The 16,844-nt window shown below is 37.7% G+C and overlaps 1 protein-coding gene across 3 annotated transcripts in view; it reads left to right on the top strand.

The window, feature by feature from the left end:
- The window catches only part of LOC106872104 (mucin-5AC), a 366,408-nt gene extending 350,029 nt beyond the window's left edge, over positions 1–16,379 (top strand). For all 3 annotated transcript variants that reach the window (XM_052978293.1, XM_052978292.1, XM_014918965.2), the window contains one exon: positions 12,298–16,379. In XM_052978293.1, coding sequence (XP_052834253.1) covers positions 12,310–15,981 — 3,672 coding nt within the window. In that variant the 5' untranslated portion in view covers positions 12,298–12,309 and the 3' untranslated portion in view covers positions 15,982–16,379. The remainder of the gene's footprint in view (positions 1–12,297) is intronic.
- The last annotated feature ends 465 nt before the right edge of the window (positions 16,380–16,844 follow it).

The following is a 16,844-nucleotide window of genomic DNA, read 5'->3' as shown; positions in this document are numbered from 1 at the left end:
TATATATATAATTTATATATCTCGGTGCCCCAGACAGAAGCAAGTAAAAGTATTATTTTTAATCAGTAAAGGTTATAACCTTTTCTGTAACCCAAGGTGCCATGCTTGAACCTGAAACCATAAGATTGCAGTGCAAATTTCTTAGCCACACTGACATATCTGGTCCTGTTGTACATATCTGCATATGTTGTATCAAAACATTTGTGCATATGCACTCACACTTGCATATATGTAGATGCACACATACACAATTACATCAAGATTCCTGTCTCTACGGAAGAGCTGACAATAAGTCTAAGACTAATGTTGAAACGATGCTAATGGTTTTATAAATTTTGAATGCAACAGAATATTTTAATATAACCAACCACTTCTCCATCTCATTTCTTTGTATCTTTGATTGTTATTTTTTAAATTAACATTGTTTTTAAGTGCAGGCATGGTTTTTTGGTAAGAATTTTGCTTTCTGCCCACATAGTTTCTGGTTCAATCTCACTGCCTGACACATTGGGCTTAGTGTCTTCTACTATAGCCCCGGGTTAACCAAAGTAAGTAGATTTGGTAGGGGGAAACTGGAAGATGCACATCATATATCTGTGTGTGTGTGTGTGTGTGTGTGTATTATTGTCTCTTATCTTGATGTTACTTGATAATTGAGGAAACATGTCTGGTCATGAAGAAAATATTATTTTGCTTAGAAACAGGAGTCGGTTGGGGACAGGAATGGCCTTTGGCCATAGAACATTTCTATCAAGCATGGAGAAGTAGACATTAAAACAGTGATGATTTACACACATTTAATTGTATTGGAACTCAGTGGTGGTAGTCAGTAGAAAACCATTTTGGAATTTTCAGTTAAGAGTAAAGCTTCTAAAATGAATGGGGGGAAAATTCAAAGGGTTATTTTTGTGTAATGGTTAGTATGCTTGTCATGTTCCCAGAAGTTGTGGCTTTCAGTTGCATTGACAGCTTTTGTTTCTTTTCCAATCCAATAGTTTTTTTTTTACCCAATATTTTTCATGCTGCTATTTATAGTTTTATCTACTATCAGTGCCACCATTAAAAATAATTTGTAAATAAATGGGAATTTTTTTGTGTGTGTGGCAATGTATTATGAAGAGAAATGTACTTTTATTGTTGTGCTTCTTCTGAAGGTCAATTAAATTCTTCTAGAGTTCTTATGAATAAAGACCAATCCAAATAAATGTTTATGGTTGGTTCCTTGTTGATTTTTAGATTCTGTAAGTCTTGTTAGTACTTAGCATATATGTGCATATTTGTGTGTGCATGCACACACACATACACTCATATGCACATATAAATTATCATCATCTTTTAAATCTCTTGATGCCAACCCACCTGAGACCACCCTTACTTGTATAATACAAACTTTCTGTTTTAAAGATATCTAAATTAAAAAGACTTTCTAACAAAATTTTATGTAAATTTCTGTTGCAAACATCAGTTTAAGAAAAACAGAATTATTTCACACGAAATTCTTTGTTATTTCCAGAGTTAATTTAAACAAAGGCAGTTTTAGCTCAGCAGAAATATAGTAGCAAAGAGGTTAATATTAACTTTTTCATGCTTGCATGGGTCAGATGAGACTACAAGTTGGAGTAGAAGTTTTTTATGACCAGATATCATTCCTGAATGATATCTGGTCACCTGTTTCTATTAGCTCTATTATGATGAAAGAACAGCATGCAACATGTTGCAAGAAGCATATACATGCTGCCACTGTAGACTTCTAAGCCAGTGCTGTGCAACCTTTTTTCCAGTTGTGGTACACTTATATTCTTTTCAAAATACGGCAGCAAACCTGAACTAGAAATATAACTAAAAGTATAGGGAAAAACATTATATTCGGGTTACACTGCAGCACACCTAGCATCGTCTTGTGACAGACCAGTGTGCCATGGCATGCCAGTTGCAGAGCACTGTTCTAAGCAAACATTACAGTCCCTATGAGCAGTGAAACTTTTTCTTACAGAGCATACACACATCATCATCATCATCATCATCATTGTTTAACGTCCGCCTTCCATGCTAGCATGGGTTGGACGATTTGACTGAGGACTGGTGAAACCGGATGGCAACACCAGGCTCCAATCTGATTTGGCAGAATTTCTACAGCTGGATGCCCTTCCTAACGCCAACCACTCAGAGAGTGTAGTGGGTGCTTTTACATGTCACCTGCACGAAGGCCAATCAGGCGGTACTGGCAACGGCCACGCTCAAAATGGTGTATTTTATGTGCCATCTGCACAAGAGCCAGTCCATGGGCACTGGCAACGATCTCGCTCGAAAATCCTATGAAGGCCAGTCAGGCGGTACTGGCAGCAGCCACGCTCAAAATGGTGTATTTTATGTGCCACCCGCACAAGAGCCAGTCCAGGGGCACTGGCAACGATCTCGCTTGAAAGTCCTTACACATGCCGCGGGCACAAGTGCCAGAAAGGCATCGCTGGGCACAGATGCCATCACATATGAAAACAAAAGGAAATATGAACTCACTCACGCACACATGATGGGCTTCTTCAGTCTCTGTTTACACTTTCACTCACAAGGTCTTAATCAGCCTTTGGCTATAATAGAGGGCACCTACTGACAGTGGCTAAGAAGCTTGCTTCCCAGCTATGTGGTTTTGGGTTCAATCCTACTGCATGGCACCATGGGCAATTTCTTTTACTCTCGCCCCAGGCTGACCTCTAAGCCTGCAAGTAGATTTGGGAAGCAAAAACTGATTGAAGCCTTTCATATATATGTGAGTGTGTCTTCTTGTCTTGACATCAGAAGATAGTTTTTATGACCATTACTTCCATTACAGGTGGTATGTCTGTCTCATTTTCAGTCTTCTATAGAAAATCTGTTTCAACTAATTCTATCTGACTCATACAAGCATGGAAAAGTGGACATTAAAATGATGGTAATAATGTAATAAAGGCAGCAAGCAGGCAGAATTGTTAATACGCTTGGGCAAAATGCATAGCGGCATTACATCCATTTTTATGTTCTGAGTTCAAATTCCACCAGGGTCGTCTTTGCTTTTCATCCTTTAAGGGTCAATAGAATTAGTATCAGTTGATCACTGGGGTCAATATAATCAACTTACCCCTTCCCCCGAAATTGCAGGCCTTGTGCCAAAATTTGAAACCAATAATGTAATAAAGAGATTTCATTCCAAGATTTTATCTAAATTTGAAAATTTCTTTAGAGGTGGACATAAACACGTTGCTGTTGAAAGGGTCAAGCTACACTAAGATAGAAAAATAGATTTAAAAAAGGGGGGGGTAGGAGTATCACTACTTATTGAACTCCTTTGATTGTACAGGGTGTTCCTAAAGGGTGTTCCACAGACAAAATCTATTTTTTCAAGAAATATACATAAAATTTTCAACAATTTATTCAATTGGAATATTAACAAATAACATCTTCAATATGATTTTCACCATTTGTGATGCAAAAGTCGATGCACTTTGCAAGATTTACGCGAACTTGATGCAATAACTTCACCTTGCTGTCAATTTGAGTTCATTCACTCTTTATGCATTCCATCAAGTGTTGTATCTGTGATTTTCATCGAGTAAAAAATATATAGGTAAAATATGATATATACAAAATATATATATAAAATATAGTTAATGAGATTTCTTCTGTGTCCAGACTTTGGGGAAAACCCTGTAGAACAGCTTGATCCAGGACAACTTGTGGCTGAACAACAGCAACTGCATGTATGTAGCAGCTAATGGCAACCCGCAAAACACCTGCATAAGACCTGCATCTAATCTTCTAGACTTATTATTCTTGGCAGAAGTTCAACTTTAGTTTGAATGTTTTCTTTTTAAGAAAATTGGAGGTGGGTGTGGGGCAACAAGAAGACAGCTTTACAACAATCAAAGAAGAAAAAAATGAAGAGTGTGTTTTGGTGCAGGCATGGGTGTGTGGGTAAGGAGTTTGCTTCACAACCATGTGGTTTCAGGTTCAGTCTTACTGCATGTCAGCCTGGGCAAACATCTATTATGGCCCCAGTTCAACTAATGCCTTGTTCGTAAAAATGGTTGCCAGAAACTGTACCAGGCCCATTGTATTTATAGGTGCAGGCATGGCTGTGTGATAAGAAGCTTGCTTCCCAACCACATGATTCCAGGTTCAGTCCCACTGTATGACACCTTGGGCAAGGGTCTCCTACTATAGCCTCGGGCTGACCTAAGCCTTGTGAGTGGATTTTGTAGACAGAAACTGAAAGAAGCCTGTCATATATCTATATGTATATATATATCTATGTGCATATGTATCTATTAAAAATAAGTACTCGGGTCAATTCATTCAACTAAAAATTCAAGGTGGTGCCCCAGCATGGCTGAAGTCTAATAACTGAAACAAGTAAAAGATACAAGCCTAAATACATGTGTTTGTGCGCACTTGTGTGTGTGTAATTTTCCACTCAATTCTCCAACCATTGATTCAAATTAAATTAGCACACTTATAAATTTTGTTTGTGTTAATACAAATTTTTTTATTCAATTCATTAAATGTGTTTTTCCTGACTAGCATAGACTGGATGGGAGACTTAGGTTTGTATGGCAAGATTTTGTAGCTGGATGCTCCTCCCATCACCAACACTTACCTGTTGCTCATGTCATGTCTTTGAAAGCACAGAACAACCAATTGTAATGCCAGCAAGGAACGTAAACAGCATATTACTGATTCATTCAGATGGTGACAGGCAAAGCCATGGAATGTCGACATCCACACATGCGCATGGATGCACCTATCAATGCAACATTTATGAGCAGTTAGGGCAAGCAACACCAATCAGTTGCCACTCTCCTGTTTATCATGTCCCCAAAAGAAGGATGGGAAGAAAAATAAAAACAAGTTCATATGGCAAAACCTAGTTTTGATTGCGTTATTGCTGCAGGTTGTTTTTGTTTAGCCCTAGATTAGATCTATCTCTGATTTACAAAGTTCCAGCCTTGGCCATCCCATCCCTGCAGGCTTAACGTATTAAAGGGTACATGATCTGATGTGTCCTTTCTTTCTTAAGTCATGTACAAAGATTTGAAGTAAATTTGGTTGCTATTTTTAAGAAGGTTTATAGTTTTCCCAAATTTAAATTTATTTTGCTAAGCCAAAGTCTCATTGCCACTCACACTCATCCCCCACGCATACACAGAAATTCTAATTTAAAATGAAAGTAGAATGGATAGATTTCAGTGGAATGTTGTTGGGTTTTTTTTGTGTTTTTTTTTTTTTATCTAAAAATGTTCAAGTAATGAGACGTTACAATGTCCTGTTGTAGAATTTCTACATGTAATGACTAGACATAAAGCACAAAAGCAAAAACAGCAACTTCTTCAGGAATGTCATAAACCATGTTAGCTCAAAATAACTCTGGGATTATGTCGTCAACTTAGTACAGAGGTTCTCAAAAAGCCAGGGTATGCATATGTAAAGTTGGGCCTCCCATAAGCTTTAATGCACTAGAACATTTTTTTTCCTGAATGTGCACTGCTGAAATTTAGGTGTGTCTATAACCATACATCTTTTATACCAATGTTCTCAACTGGGGGTCCATATAAGACTTTTTGGAGACCCACTAATATTTTAAGAATCTATGAAATCAATTTTGCTTCAGATGTAATTATTGCCAAGAAATAGCTAGGTTTCTTTCTCTAATGTTTTACATTTTAACATGTTTTTGCCCACTGGAACATGTTCTCTCAGAGAGTGGCTGTTGCAAACCTATACAAGTGAATGTGTGAAAAACAAAATAGGAATTTTGAAAGAAGTGTCTATAAAATTAGTTTTTAGCATTTAAACTGGCCATATCTGGCCCAGATATTCTACCTGTTTCATGTTCAAATTGGCCATATCAGGCTTCTCACACCTAACCCACATTGTCATTCGAAAAATATGCAATCACACCAAAATTTTGGAGCTATGAAATAATGCATGATTAATTCAAAACAATGTGAATAAATAAGCATTATTTCTGACAGAAATGTGAATGCTAAACGGTTAAGCCTTTAGCATTCAGATTTGGAATAGAAGTACTACTCACTTTGAAATACAAGTACTGCTTACTTTTGCCAGTTGAGTGGACTGGATCAATGTGAAATAAAGTGTCTTGCTCAAGGACACAACACATTACCAGGAATTGAACTCATGACCATACAATTGTGAGCTGAATACTCTAACCACTAACCACTAAGCCTTCACTGAAATATCAATAACTCTCCACTAAACAGGACACTGCTCTGTCACAGGGTTAACTTCCCAGCTATTGTTGGAACTCATTTACGGTTGAGTGAACTGAAGCAATGCGAAATGAAGTGTCATTTTGCTCAAGAACACAATGCTTTACCTGGTCTGGGAATCGAGATTACGATCCTCAGATCACGAGTGCAATGCCCTAATCACTAGGTTATGCAGTTTCACTTTTTTTTGCAGGTTAGAAAAAAAGGAAAAATTTCTTAAAAGTTTGAATCAAAAAAATTCTTATTAGAAACTGTAAAAAGATATGTAAATTCTTTGCTCGATGCTGTTGATGGTGCTATAGTGTTACCGTTAATAAAATTCTCAGAGAACTTCATTTTTTTTTTTTTTTTTTTTTTTTTTTTTTTTTTTTTTTTTTTTTTTGTTAAAGTTTTTTTATAGTAAGAGTAGATATGTATAATGTATATATATAATAGTTATTTTGTTTTTCATTTGGTTATGATTATTGTTGTTTTTATACTAATAATAATACTATCAATAATAGTAGCAGCATTAAATTACTGTCATTGCAATAATTATTATTCACTTGTTATTTCTATTATTATTATTATTATCATTATTATTATCATTATCATCATCATCATCATCATCATTATTATTATTATTATTGGTGATAATTTTAACTTAAATAGAAATTGAGTTACATTTTATGAACATATTTGAAAGTTAAATGAAAATAAAAGAAATGGAAACCCAGAATTTTTTTCTTTCTTTCTTTCTTTTTGCTTTTTTGTAAATTTTATTTCTGTGAAGAATCATTATTAATGCATAGAATCGGAGAAGCAATGGAAATCAACAATCATTTCCACCTGCTTGAACAACAGCAAAGAAAAAAAAACAAAAGAAAAACAGCTCTGTTTGTGGTTCTCATTTCTTTTCTCTTTAAAAGCAAAAAGAATGCAAGACGGTTGGTTGGTTGGTTGGTGAGAGGGGGTGGGTAGAATTTTATTTTCTATTCTGAAGAGAAATATTTATGAACTTAGAATATTCTTGAAAATGTTCTTGCATTCTTTCACAATTTTTCAAGCTTCTTATCACTGTCATACGGGGTGCTGTGGGTTGTTTTTATTATTATTATTATTATTATTATTGTTATTATAACATTGTGAACAGTGGAAAGCTTCAAAAAAGTTGTTTGTTCCATGGAGTTAGTATAAAGTAAAAAGTACTGAGCTGGTGTGTGCAATGTTATAACCATTGGCAAATGGTCTTTCATAAGAACTGTATTTTGTCAGCATGTCAAGTTCAGAGTACCTAATATTTCTTATGTTTAATGCTAGAAAAGCATTGAATTTTAAAATGCAGCAAAACAAAAATAACTATCTGTTAAAACACAATTCATATTACAAATATTCACAATTATCAAATGGGTTTGGTAAACAGAAACTGTCAGAAGTCCATCATATATATGTGTGTGTCTCTGTCTTTACCTTGCACCACTTCTTGACAACCGATGTTGGTGTGTTTGTCTCTGTAACTTAGCAATTCAGTAAAAGAGACCACTAGAATAAGTACTGGGTTTGATTCATTTGACTAAATAAAATTCTTCAAGGCAGTGCCCCGACATGGTCACAGTCTAATGACTGAAATAAGTAAAACAAAAAAATATCTGACCATAGTTTTGTCCTGGGAAAAAGAGTCAAATTACATTTTTGTGAGGCTGGGGTTTGGAGGAATGTGGAATCACTACCACTCCCTGGCCTGAGGTTGTAGTGCCTATCAAAAGCCCCACTTACAGGTCACATAATAGATGGTCCCATGACCTAAGTGTGCAGGGTTGGAGTTGGGATTGGCCTCTGTCACACAGGCCCACCGATGTGTGGTCATGCCCTGGTGTCATGAGAAACAGTTTCCCTGCCTAACAGTTAAATAGGCCCTATGCTTCAGGGATAAGCTCAGTGGGAACTGGAAGCTAGCAGAGTAAACTATAAATCACCTGGAAGATGGCAAGAAGAAACTACTGTTATATCTTTCCTAAGAAAAATCATGAATCTTAAGGCTTTGGGCATGGTGGTCCATGGTCTCCATCACCCCTTGGAATGGCATGCAAAAAGAAAATGATTGAATGTAAATGAGTGGATGTAAAATTATATCTAAGATTCTTTTGGAAAGGGGTTTTTTAACAGTTTCTATGCAGCTGCCTCCAATTTTATTATTACCCATTTTCTACCCTAACCCTCATGTCTTTATTACCACATGATCTCATATCATACTTGATCTTATTTCAGTTTTTAAAACCACAAGATTAAACAGGCTGTTGGTTTAACATAAGTATAGCCAGTGTGAGCCCACCACTTTTTCATCATCATCATCAACTCTCAGACATTATTGTCTCATGCACTAAGACCCATAGAGCCAATTACCCAGTGCCCCAAATCACTACCTTCTCCCGAACACAATCCCAGTCCATTGTAGGGTTATTCATTTACAGATGAGTGGACTGGAGTATTGTGAAATGAAGTGTTTTGCTTAATAACACAGTACACTGCCTTGTCCAGAAATTAAAACCACAATCTTGGGATTTGTGAGTGCAACATCCTAGCCACCATGCCACATGCCTTCACCCAACACTATAAGCTTAAGTAAAATCCATCAATAAACAATACTAACACTGTTTACAGAGAGGAACTGGAGAAGTATCTTTTCTTGGGCCACTTTAGTAATTGAAACCAAAACTTTTAACAAAATAGGCCATCACTCTAGTGATTCAAATCAGCTGTCAGTCTTATATCTTGTAACAACTTACCCATATTAGAATTACTTTTCTGTTGTTTCTTGCTAGTATTTGGGTTATGTGTTAATCTCCTGCACTTTGAGAAACTGTATGTTATATGAAAAACATTTATTGTCAGCAAATAAAGTGGTTGGTGTCAGAGAGAGCATCCAGCTGCTGAAACTACAAAAACTGAGACACTGGAGTAGGATATTATTCTCCAACTCATTGGATTTTGTTGAATTGTCCAACACTTGCAAATACGGAAAGCAAACCAAAAATAATGATGATACATACACACACCTGTATGTGTTTATGAGTAGGGGTGTGTATAAGCATATATACATTTTATGCATGATAATCCTTTCTATTATAAGCACAAGGTCTGAAAGTTTTGGGGAGTGGACCAGTTAGTTACAACTCCAATACTCAACTGGTACTTATTTTATCTACCCCAAAAGGCAAAGTCTACCTTAGCAGAATTGAACCTAGAACATAAAGAGCTGGAAGAAATGCTGCTCAGCATCTTGTCCAGCATGCTAATGATTCTGCCAGCTTCCCCCACCCCAACATTATGTGCATAATAATAAATATAAAGGATTATAATGTGAGCATTCTTTGTGTAAAAGTCATTGAATCTAACTTCTGACTGAAGTTAAATATATCAAAAATACGTTAAAATTAATATATTTAAATTTTGAAATAGCAGATGGCAAGGCGGGGTGATGCATTAGTAAATGAAGACAAGCATTAAGTCTACCTGATGATATTTTATCCACTTAATCTAAGCATACAATGAGAGATAAAATGAAAGATACCAAACTTATGACCACCTCTCACTTTTAACTTGTGTCAAGTAGTAGTATCTTTGAATTGAAATTATTGTTTAAGTATAAAGTAAACTTAATGTATGATATTAATACACATATGTTGACCCATTTGATAACAAAGCACAGATATAATACTGACCCACCTGAGACTACCACATGCTCTTTGATGCAAAACTGTTTTGAAAAGCTTGTGTTTAGATGAAAAAGACTTCAATAATAATTTTTCATATGAACTTTAACCTTTGAGCATTCAGATTATTCTGTCATGGTGTAATGCTTTTTCATTCATATTGTTTTTAATAAATCATGCAATATCTCATAACTTTGAAATTTTGATGATGTGATTGTATATTTTATAATGATATTGAAAGGTAGGTGTGATAGGCTGGATCTCGCTGGTTTCAACATAAAACAGATAGCGTATTTGGGCTGGACGTGGCCAGTATAATTGCTAAGAGGTTAATGTTTCAAACACTGGCTTAACCCATCTCATATCAACTGCCCCCAGTTATGGTACAAACTTCTTGTTTTTAAGTAATCTAAATCAAAACCTCCCATCAAAATTTCCTCTTCATTTATGTTCCAAACATCAGATTAATCAGGACAAAATTATTTTACTAAATTCTTCATTACTTTCAAAATTAATTGAATCAAAAGTAGTGTATTTCAACAGAAATACATTTTTAAAAAATGGGTTAATATTAATATACAAATTAATAGGAGTGAAGAATTAGGTATTTTACTAACCTTCTTCCTAAATTATTGATTATTTTCCAGGATTAAATGAAAGTTAGACCTGTGCACTTCATTAGAAATTTGGTCACAAAAGGGTTAATTAATAAAGGTACAACAATGGTAGGTTGATTGTGTGTGTACACATGCACACATTTCATTACTGCTGAGTTTGTTAGCAATAAAAGTGTGTTCTTAATGAAAAAACCTGGTGTCTCAAGTATGGGAGATTGGAATTGTATTATCTTTCATCAAAAGATAACAGAATATAAGCTTAATTTGAGGCATTGTTTTACAGCCAGATGCCTGAGGGAAATACACTAAAAAAGGGTTAAAATAATTTTCTTTTGCAAAGCAAAAGGGTGGGATGGGGCAGTTGTAAAACATAATTCAATAAAAAGAAGTGCTGAGCAACCAGAATGTTTAGAATTGCTAGAGAAGACATGCATTTAACTTTAAATCATTGAAACTGTTAGTGTTTACCTTACTAATAGCATTTTATGCAGCTGATGTCCCTGAGAATTTTCTTCCCTCCCCACTGTCGTTCTGCTACATTACTTGAGTAACTGAGTTGTTATCTAACAATCTGCATTTATGTATTTTCTGAAGATCTGTCTTTGTCATGAGCATTATGTCATTCACTTTATACAAAGGCACACAGCCTAATAACTAGGATGTTTAATGTTTCAAACACTTGCTCAACCTTTTTCATACCAAGTTATCTAACAATCTGCATTTATGTATTTTCTGAAGATTTGTCGTTGTCATGGGCATTATGTCATTCACTGTACACAAAGGCACATGGCCAGCTAAGGTGATTGTAGTCATGCGTTTGATTCCTGGACCAGGCACTGCATTGTGTTCTTGAGCAAAATACTCCATTTCACTTTATTCCAGTCTACTCAGCAGAAAATGAATGCTAGCTAACTATTCATGCAGCCCTCTCTCTTTCTAGTTATAACATCCTCGAGGGTGGTCATGGGTAGCAGGTCCAAGAAGGTGTTTATATCTGCTTATGATGACATAGACACCTAAAACAAGCAGCCAAGGCATGGTTTACAAGTTATGAAATCATACTTCACTCATGAGTAGCAGCTTAGAAAGTTTACCCATTATTGTCTCTGTATCAGTCAGTTTGGAGTCTTTGAGTCTCTATCAGTTGTGGTTCTTCAACAATTCATGGAAATTTAAACTTAATAAAAATTAGTCTAAAGTAATTCTTTCCCAAAAGGGACTTTCATTATTTACCTCTGGGTACTGTCTTCTTACAACCATTTTCTATATTATCCCTCCCTGCACATATTAAATTTTTTCTGGTGATGTAACATGTTAATCATATGCAAATCAGTTTTAGCAACCTCTTTCTATTGGTTAGTAAAAATAAAATGTGTGTGCTCCATCATAGGAACAATGGAAAGTACCCCACTGTCAAAAATGAGTCGACTCAGTTTTTGTGTCTCAAGTGCACATACACAAAGCTAAGTATACTCTGTTCCCATAAGGATGTCTTAATTTAATCAGGATTAAGATATCAGTAGAACTGTTGAAATTTATTGCAATATCTTAACTACTTCTCTTCATAGCACTATTGTCTTTGTACTTGAAACAGTCTTTTAAGACCTAGCTCCTATTGCAGCCGTGATTAATTTTTTTGAATCTGAATTAATGTTCAGTATTATTTTAATGATAATATATTAAGTAACATTTATAGAAACGTTTTATTTTTTTGTTTATTTGCAGGCTATCCCGAATATGCCGATTCAGATAAAGGCAGAACCAAGAGATGAAAGTGACAGCAGTGCTGTTGTAGCCTGCAGTAATACCCCAAGTGGAGACAGTAGCAGCAACAACAACAGCAACAATAACAATAATAATAATAATAATGCAAGCAGCAGCAGTAGCAGTGGCGGTGGTAGCAGTGGTGGAAGTGTCAGTTCGCTATCAACGCAGTTACAGCAACCCTCACAGAACGCCAACAGTCGGTTAGCGGCACCAGTCAACCATCAACGATCATCCTCCAATGTGTTGTCTAGCCGGTCGCCGTCAAACACAAGCAGCTATGCCAACCCAGCTGCCGCTGTGGCTGCTAGCCACACACAGTCTTTGGCCAGCACCAAGTCTTCTGACAAACTCTCTGAAGAAGCCATGGAAGCCCTGGAGAAACGCATTGATATTTCCAGTATTAAGGGTGTCTTCGGTTGGACCACTATTGATGGTATTAACATTCCTTTCATATTTCGAGAGGATAAAAAATTTGTGAGTGTACGCATAGTGGAAGTGAAACTGTTCAGCCGGTACCCAAACTCGTTCCCAGATGAGCTGGGTAAGAGGGATCCTCTGACAAGTTACTTCATTACTGAACACGAGGCCAAACTTCTGAATGAAATAAACACAGTTCACTGTAGCTATGAGTATGGCAAACAGCTGTTTACTACACAAGATTTAATCGTTAATATGGCGGAGTTTGAGCAGTTCCACGACATCGTGAAAAAGTCTTTTCCTACTGAAGACCAGCAAGAGGATACCAGGGCACATGATATGTCGTTGCCACGCAAGTCCGACCGGCCTCAGTTTATGGACTACTGTGGCTGGCTGCAAATCAACAACACCATCACGCCCTACGTTGAACGGTCTAATGGTGGAAAATATGTTCCTTTGTCTGTGATACGCTATGCTGCTGGCCTACTAGCTGATAATCAAATCACTGGTGAGCCTCCAACGAAAATAGAGTGTGACATGCTGAACGAAACATGCAAAGTAGCTGGTTTCAATTTCTCATTTTGCAAAAGTACCAAGCTGGTAAGCCTGAATACTATCAAGACATACCACAACCCTTTAATAATTGATCTGCCCCAGGACAAACCTCTCACACATGCTCGCTATATAGACTTCAGTGGTAACCCTACTAAAAACTCAAACTTTTCTTCTCCCCCTCCTCCGCACTTAAGTGCATTCCCTTCCCATATTTCAGTTTCCTCAGCTCTGTCAAGTACACAAGCTATGCATCCATTTAATACTGCATTGCCCCCCTATCCCAGAAATCCCAGTCCACGAGGAAACCCAACTCGGTCACCCATGACAAACAATCTTATTAATCCAAATATAGTCATTCCAAGTGGACTGAACCCAAACTTCCTAAATTTTGCCAAACAACAACTACCTTTGAAAGTTCCCAGCAGTAATGAACAACAATCACTCCAACAACAACAACAACGAGCAAACTTTAGTACTTCCAATTCCCTACTGGGAAATAGCCGGCTGCAATCTGAGCAGGCCAATCCTAACCAGCATGGCTTGCCAAACCCTAGCCAACTGCCTACATCAAAGCAACATAACCCTCTTCATGTACTGAAAAGCTTTTTAACAAAAGGACATGTTGTTACCCAATCCTTGCCTTCAATTGTATCGCAGGCAACTGGTGGTCAGTCAGTTATCCACCAGAGATCTGCCCATCAAACTAGTCAAAATATCCTTGTGAGCCAACTACCAAGGCTACCCTCGCCATCTATTTCTAATCCGGCCAATATGTATGCATCGAGTGGACCAATCCTTAGCGCCCTCAGTCAGCACCAATCCCAGGCATGGAACGCCGTTGTTAGTTCTTTACCTGGGAACTATGCCAACATAGCCCGCTACACTCAAGCCAACTCATCTGTACGTATGCCTGTATCATCTGCATCATATCCCCATCCCATCAGCAACATTCCTGTCACAACAGCACCATCATTGCCTCAAGGCCACCATCCACCAAGTATATACGAGCAGTTGCTCTCCATTCCAGACACTCAAAGCACTGCTGTGGCTGGACTGTGGACACGGCCCAATGAAGCCAGTTCTGCTAGCCAAGCCGTAGCAGCCCACTCTACTGTCCCCAGTCCTAACATGGTGGTGAGTAGTAGTGTCAACAAATCTCACTCTCGGACATTGGCATCTAACATCCAAAATATAGCATCAGCAGCAGCAGCAAGTGGTTCCGGATCTTCAAACCATAACAGTATCTCAGCCAACTCTATGGTGCTGCATGCATCCAGTGTGCAACCCATCAACCTCACCTCATCGTCGCCCGTGCCGACAACCAATAAGGTCTCCCAACAGCCGTCATCTTCACAGCAACCCCAACAACAGCAATCATCTTCACAACAAGCTTCAGCAGCTGAACAGATTTCGTATTCTTTATCTTCAACTCCAACAGCGACAGGATCGGTTCAAGGAGATTCACAACCTCAACAGCCAGTATCAAAGCCCATGGATTCAGCCCTTGTGCAGCACATATCTAGCATTTTCTTGCGTGGCAAAAGTATATCATGCATTAACTCACCTAACCGCAGTGGTTCTTATGCATTGGTAGAAGCCGTCTGCAAGTTGTACTACCCACAGTGCAGCATGAATGAGTTTCTATTTGCTCTAGAGAATGTACTGAAGGTTCCTCTCACGACCTGTACTGATGAAGAGGAAAAGGCTTTTATTCAGTACTACAGTCTTCCAGTTTCTGTTCTCAAGTGCAATAAGATCATAAAGCTGGGTACCTTAGAAAGCCACTTCCCACAGTTGACTTACATGTTTTGCAAAGGACAGGACACAGCTTCTGTATCATCTAACTCTGCTAGTGATACAGTCCAACAAACTCCTACTGTTGACACTGAGAAGGTCCAAAGTGATTCTCTAAATTCCCTTCCTTCTAACCCTAACTCTCTTACTACCACCACCACCACCACAACAGCAACATCATCCACACCTCTCTCAGCTGCATCTGGTACCACTACATCATCGCCATCGTCTTCAACTCCTCTACCAGTAATTGCGGAGAATGACGGTGACGATGTTGTTCTCGATTGCAGTACAAAGTCGTCTGTGGTGGTCATCACTGCAACTGATGGCTCTCCAGTGCCGGGATCGAGCAACGGACCGAAAGACAGCACTTTGTCGACTTCCCCAAAGACATCTTCCTACTCGCAGTCGTCGGTAGTGTCTTCAACAAGTCCTTCCACAGCAGCTGCTTCATCAACAGCAGCACTCTCCCCATCGTCGTCATCATCAACAGCAGCAGCAGCATCTCCTCCCCGAGCACCTCCAACTCTCACACCAACACTTGTCACCACTGCTGCTACAGTGACCAATTCTTCTGCTGTGGCATCGGACAGAGCCAAAAGTGGAAATCTGGTCAACAACAGCGGTGACAGCAGCTATGTGACAGCTGTACCTTTAATAAGCTTGGCCGACGTTCAAAAACTGAGTGAACCACAGCTGAATTCTATTCTTTCACACCCGTCTCTGAAACGACCTGGTAACCCCTTGGCATCTGGCCCGACTAAGTCACCTTGCAGGAGCCTAGAGGAGACTGTCCAACGGTTACATCAGACTCAAAGTTCCCCATTAGCTAACACTGCCAGTGTGCAGATTTGTCAAACAGACTCTGGTAAGTAACATTGGTACCAAAAAACAAAACAAAAACAAACAAAAAAAAAACAACCCAAACCACTCTCTTCCCCCCTTTCTTCTTCCTCTGACTCACAAGGAGATTATCAACAAAAAAAATACCCACACCACCAAGAACAGCAACAAAAATGTTAAAAAAAAATTTTCAAAAACAAAAAAAAAACGAAAACCCTTTACCTCCAGTAGGAACAGCAACCAGATTCATATTTACAAACACAAAAAAAACTAAAAACTATAGAATAAACTGTTATTGAGACGAGTTTAAAAGAGAAAAAAAAAATAAGTTAAAAGATTTAAAAAAAGACCAGAACAAAAACAAGAAAAATAAATAAAAAATACATCATATGCCAAAATACCAAAATTGGTATCAGTTCTTTTGTTTCCTCCGTCTGTTATTACAGTTGTTTTGTTTCAGTACTTCTTTGCATTATCATTGAGTATCCCTTGCAGAATGTGGTTTTCTCTCTCTCTCTCTCTCTCATTTTTTGCTTTGTTTCGTTTTGTTTTTCAGACAGAATTCTATGAATGCTTTTTAGTTGTTGCTTGGTTATTAAATCGACACAGGCATGGTTGTATGATTGAGAAGTTAAATTCCCAAACACATGGTTTCAGATCAGTCTCACTGCATGGCATGTCTTATAATATAACCCCAAGCTAGCCAAAGCCTTTTGGATGGATTTGGTAAATGGAAACTAAAAGAAGCCAGTCATGTGTATATATATATATATATATGTATATTTTACATAAACACACACGCATATGTATATATGTATTTATATGCATGTATGTCCTTGTCTTGACTTCATGTGAAAGTTGTAAATGAGTGTCACTGCCATATAAGCGGTGTCATT

Source organism: Octopus bimaculoides, chromosome 2 (genome assembly GCF_001194135.2).
Source record: "Octopus bimaculoides isolate UCB-OBI-ISO-001 chromosome 2, ASM119413v2, whole genome shotgun sequence".
NCBI classification, from domain to species: domain Eukaryota; kingdom Metazoa; phylum Mollusca; class Cephalopoda; order Octopoda; family Octopodidae; genus Octopus; species Octopus bimaculoides.
The sequence above is the reverse complement of the archived record's forward strand: the minus strand, read 5'-3'. Positions and strand labels throughout refer to the sequence as shown.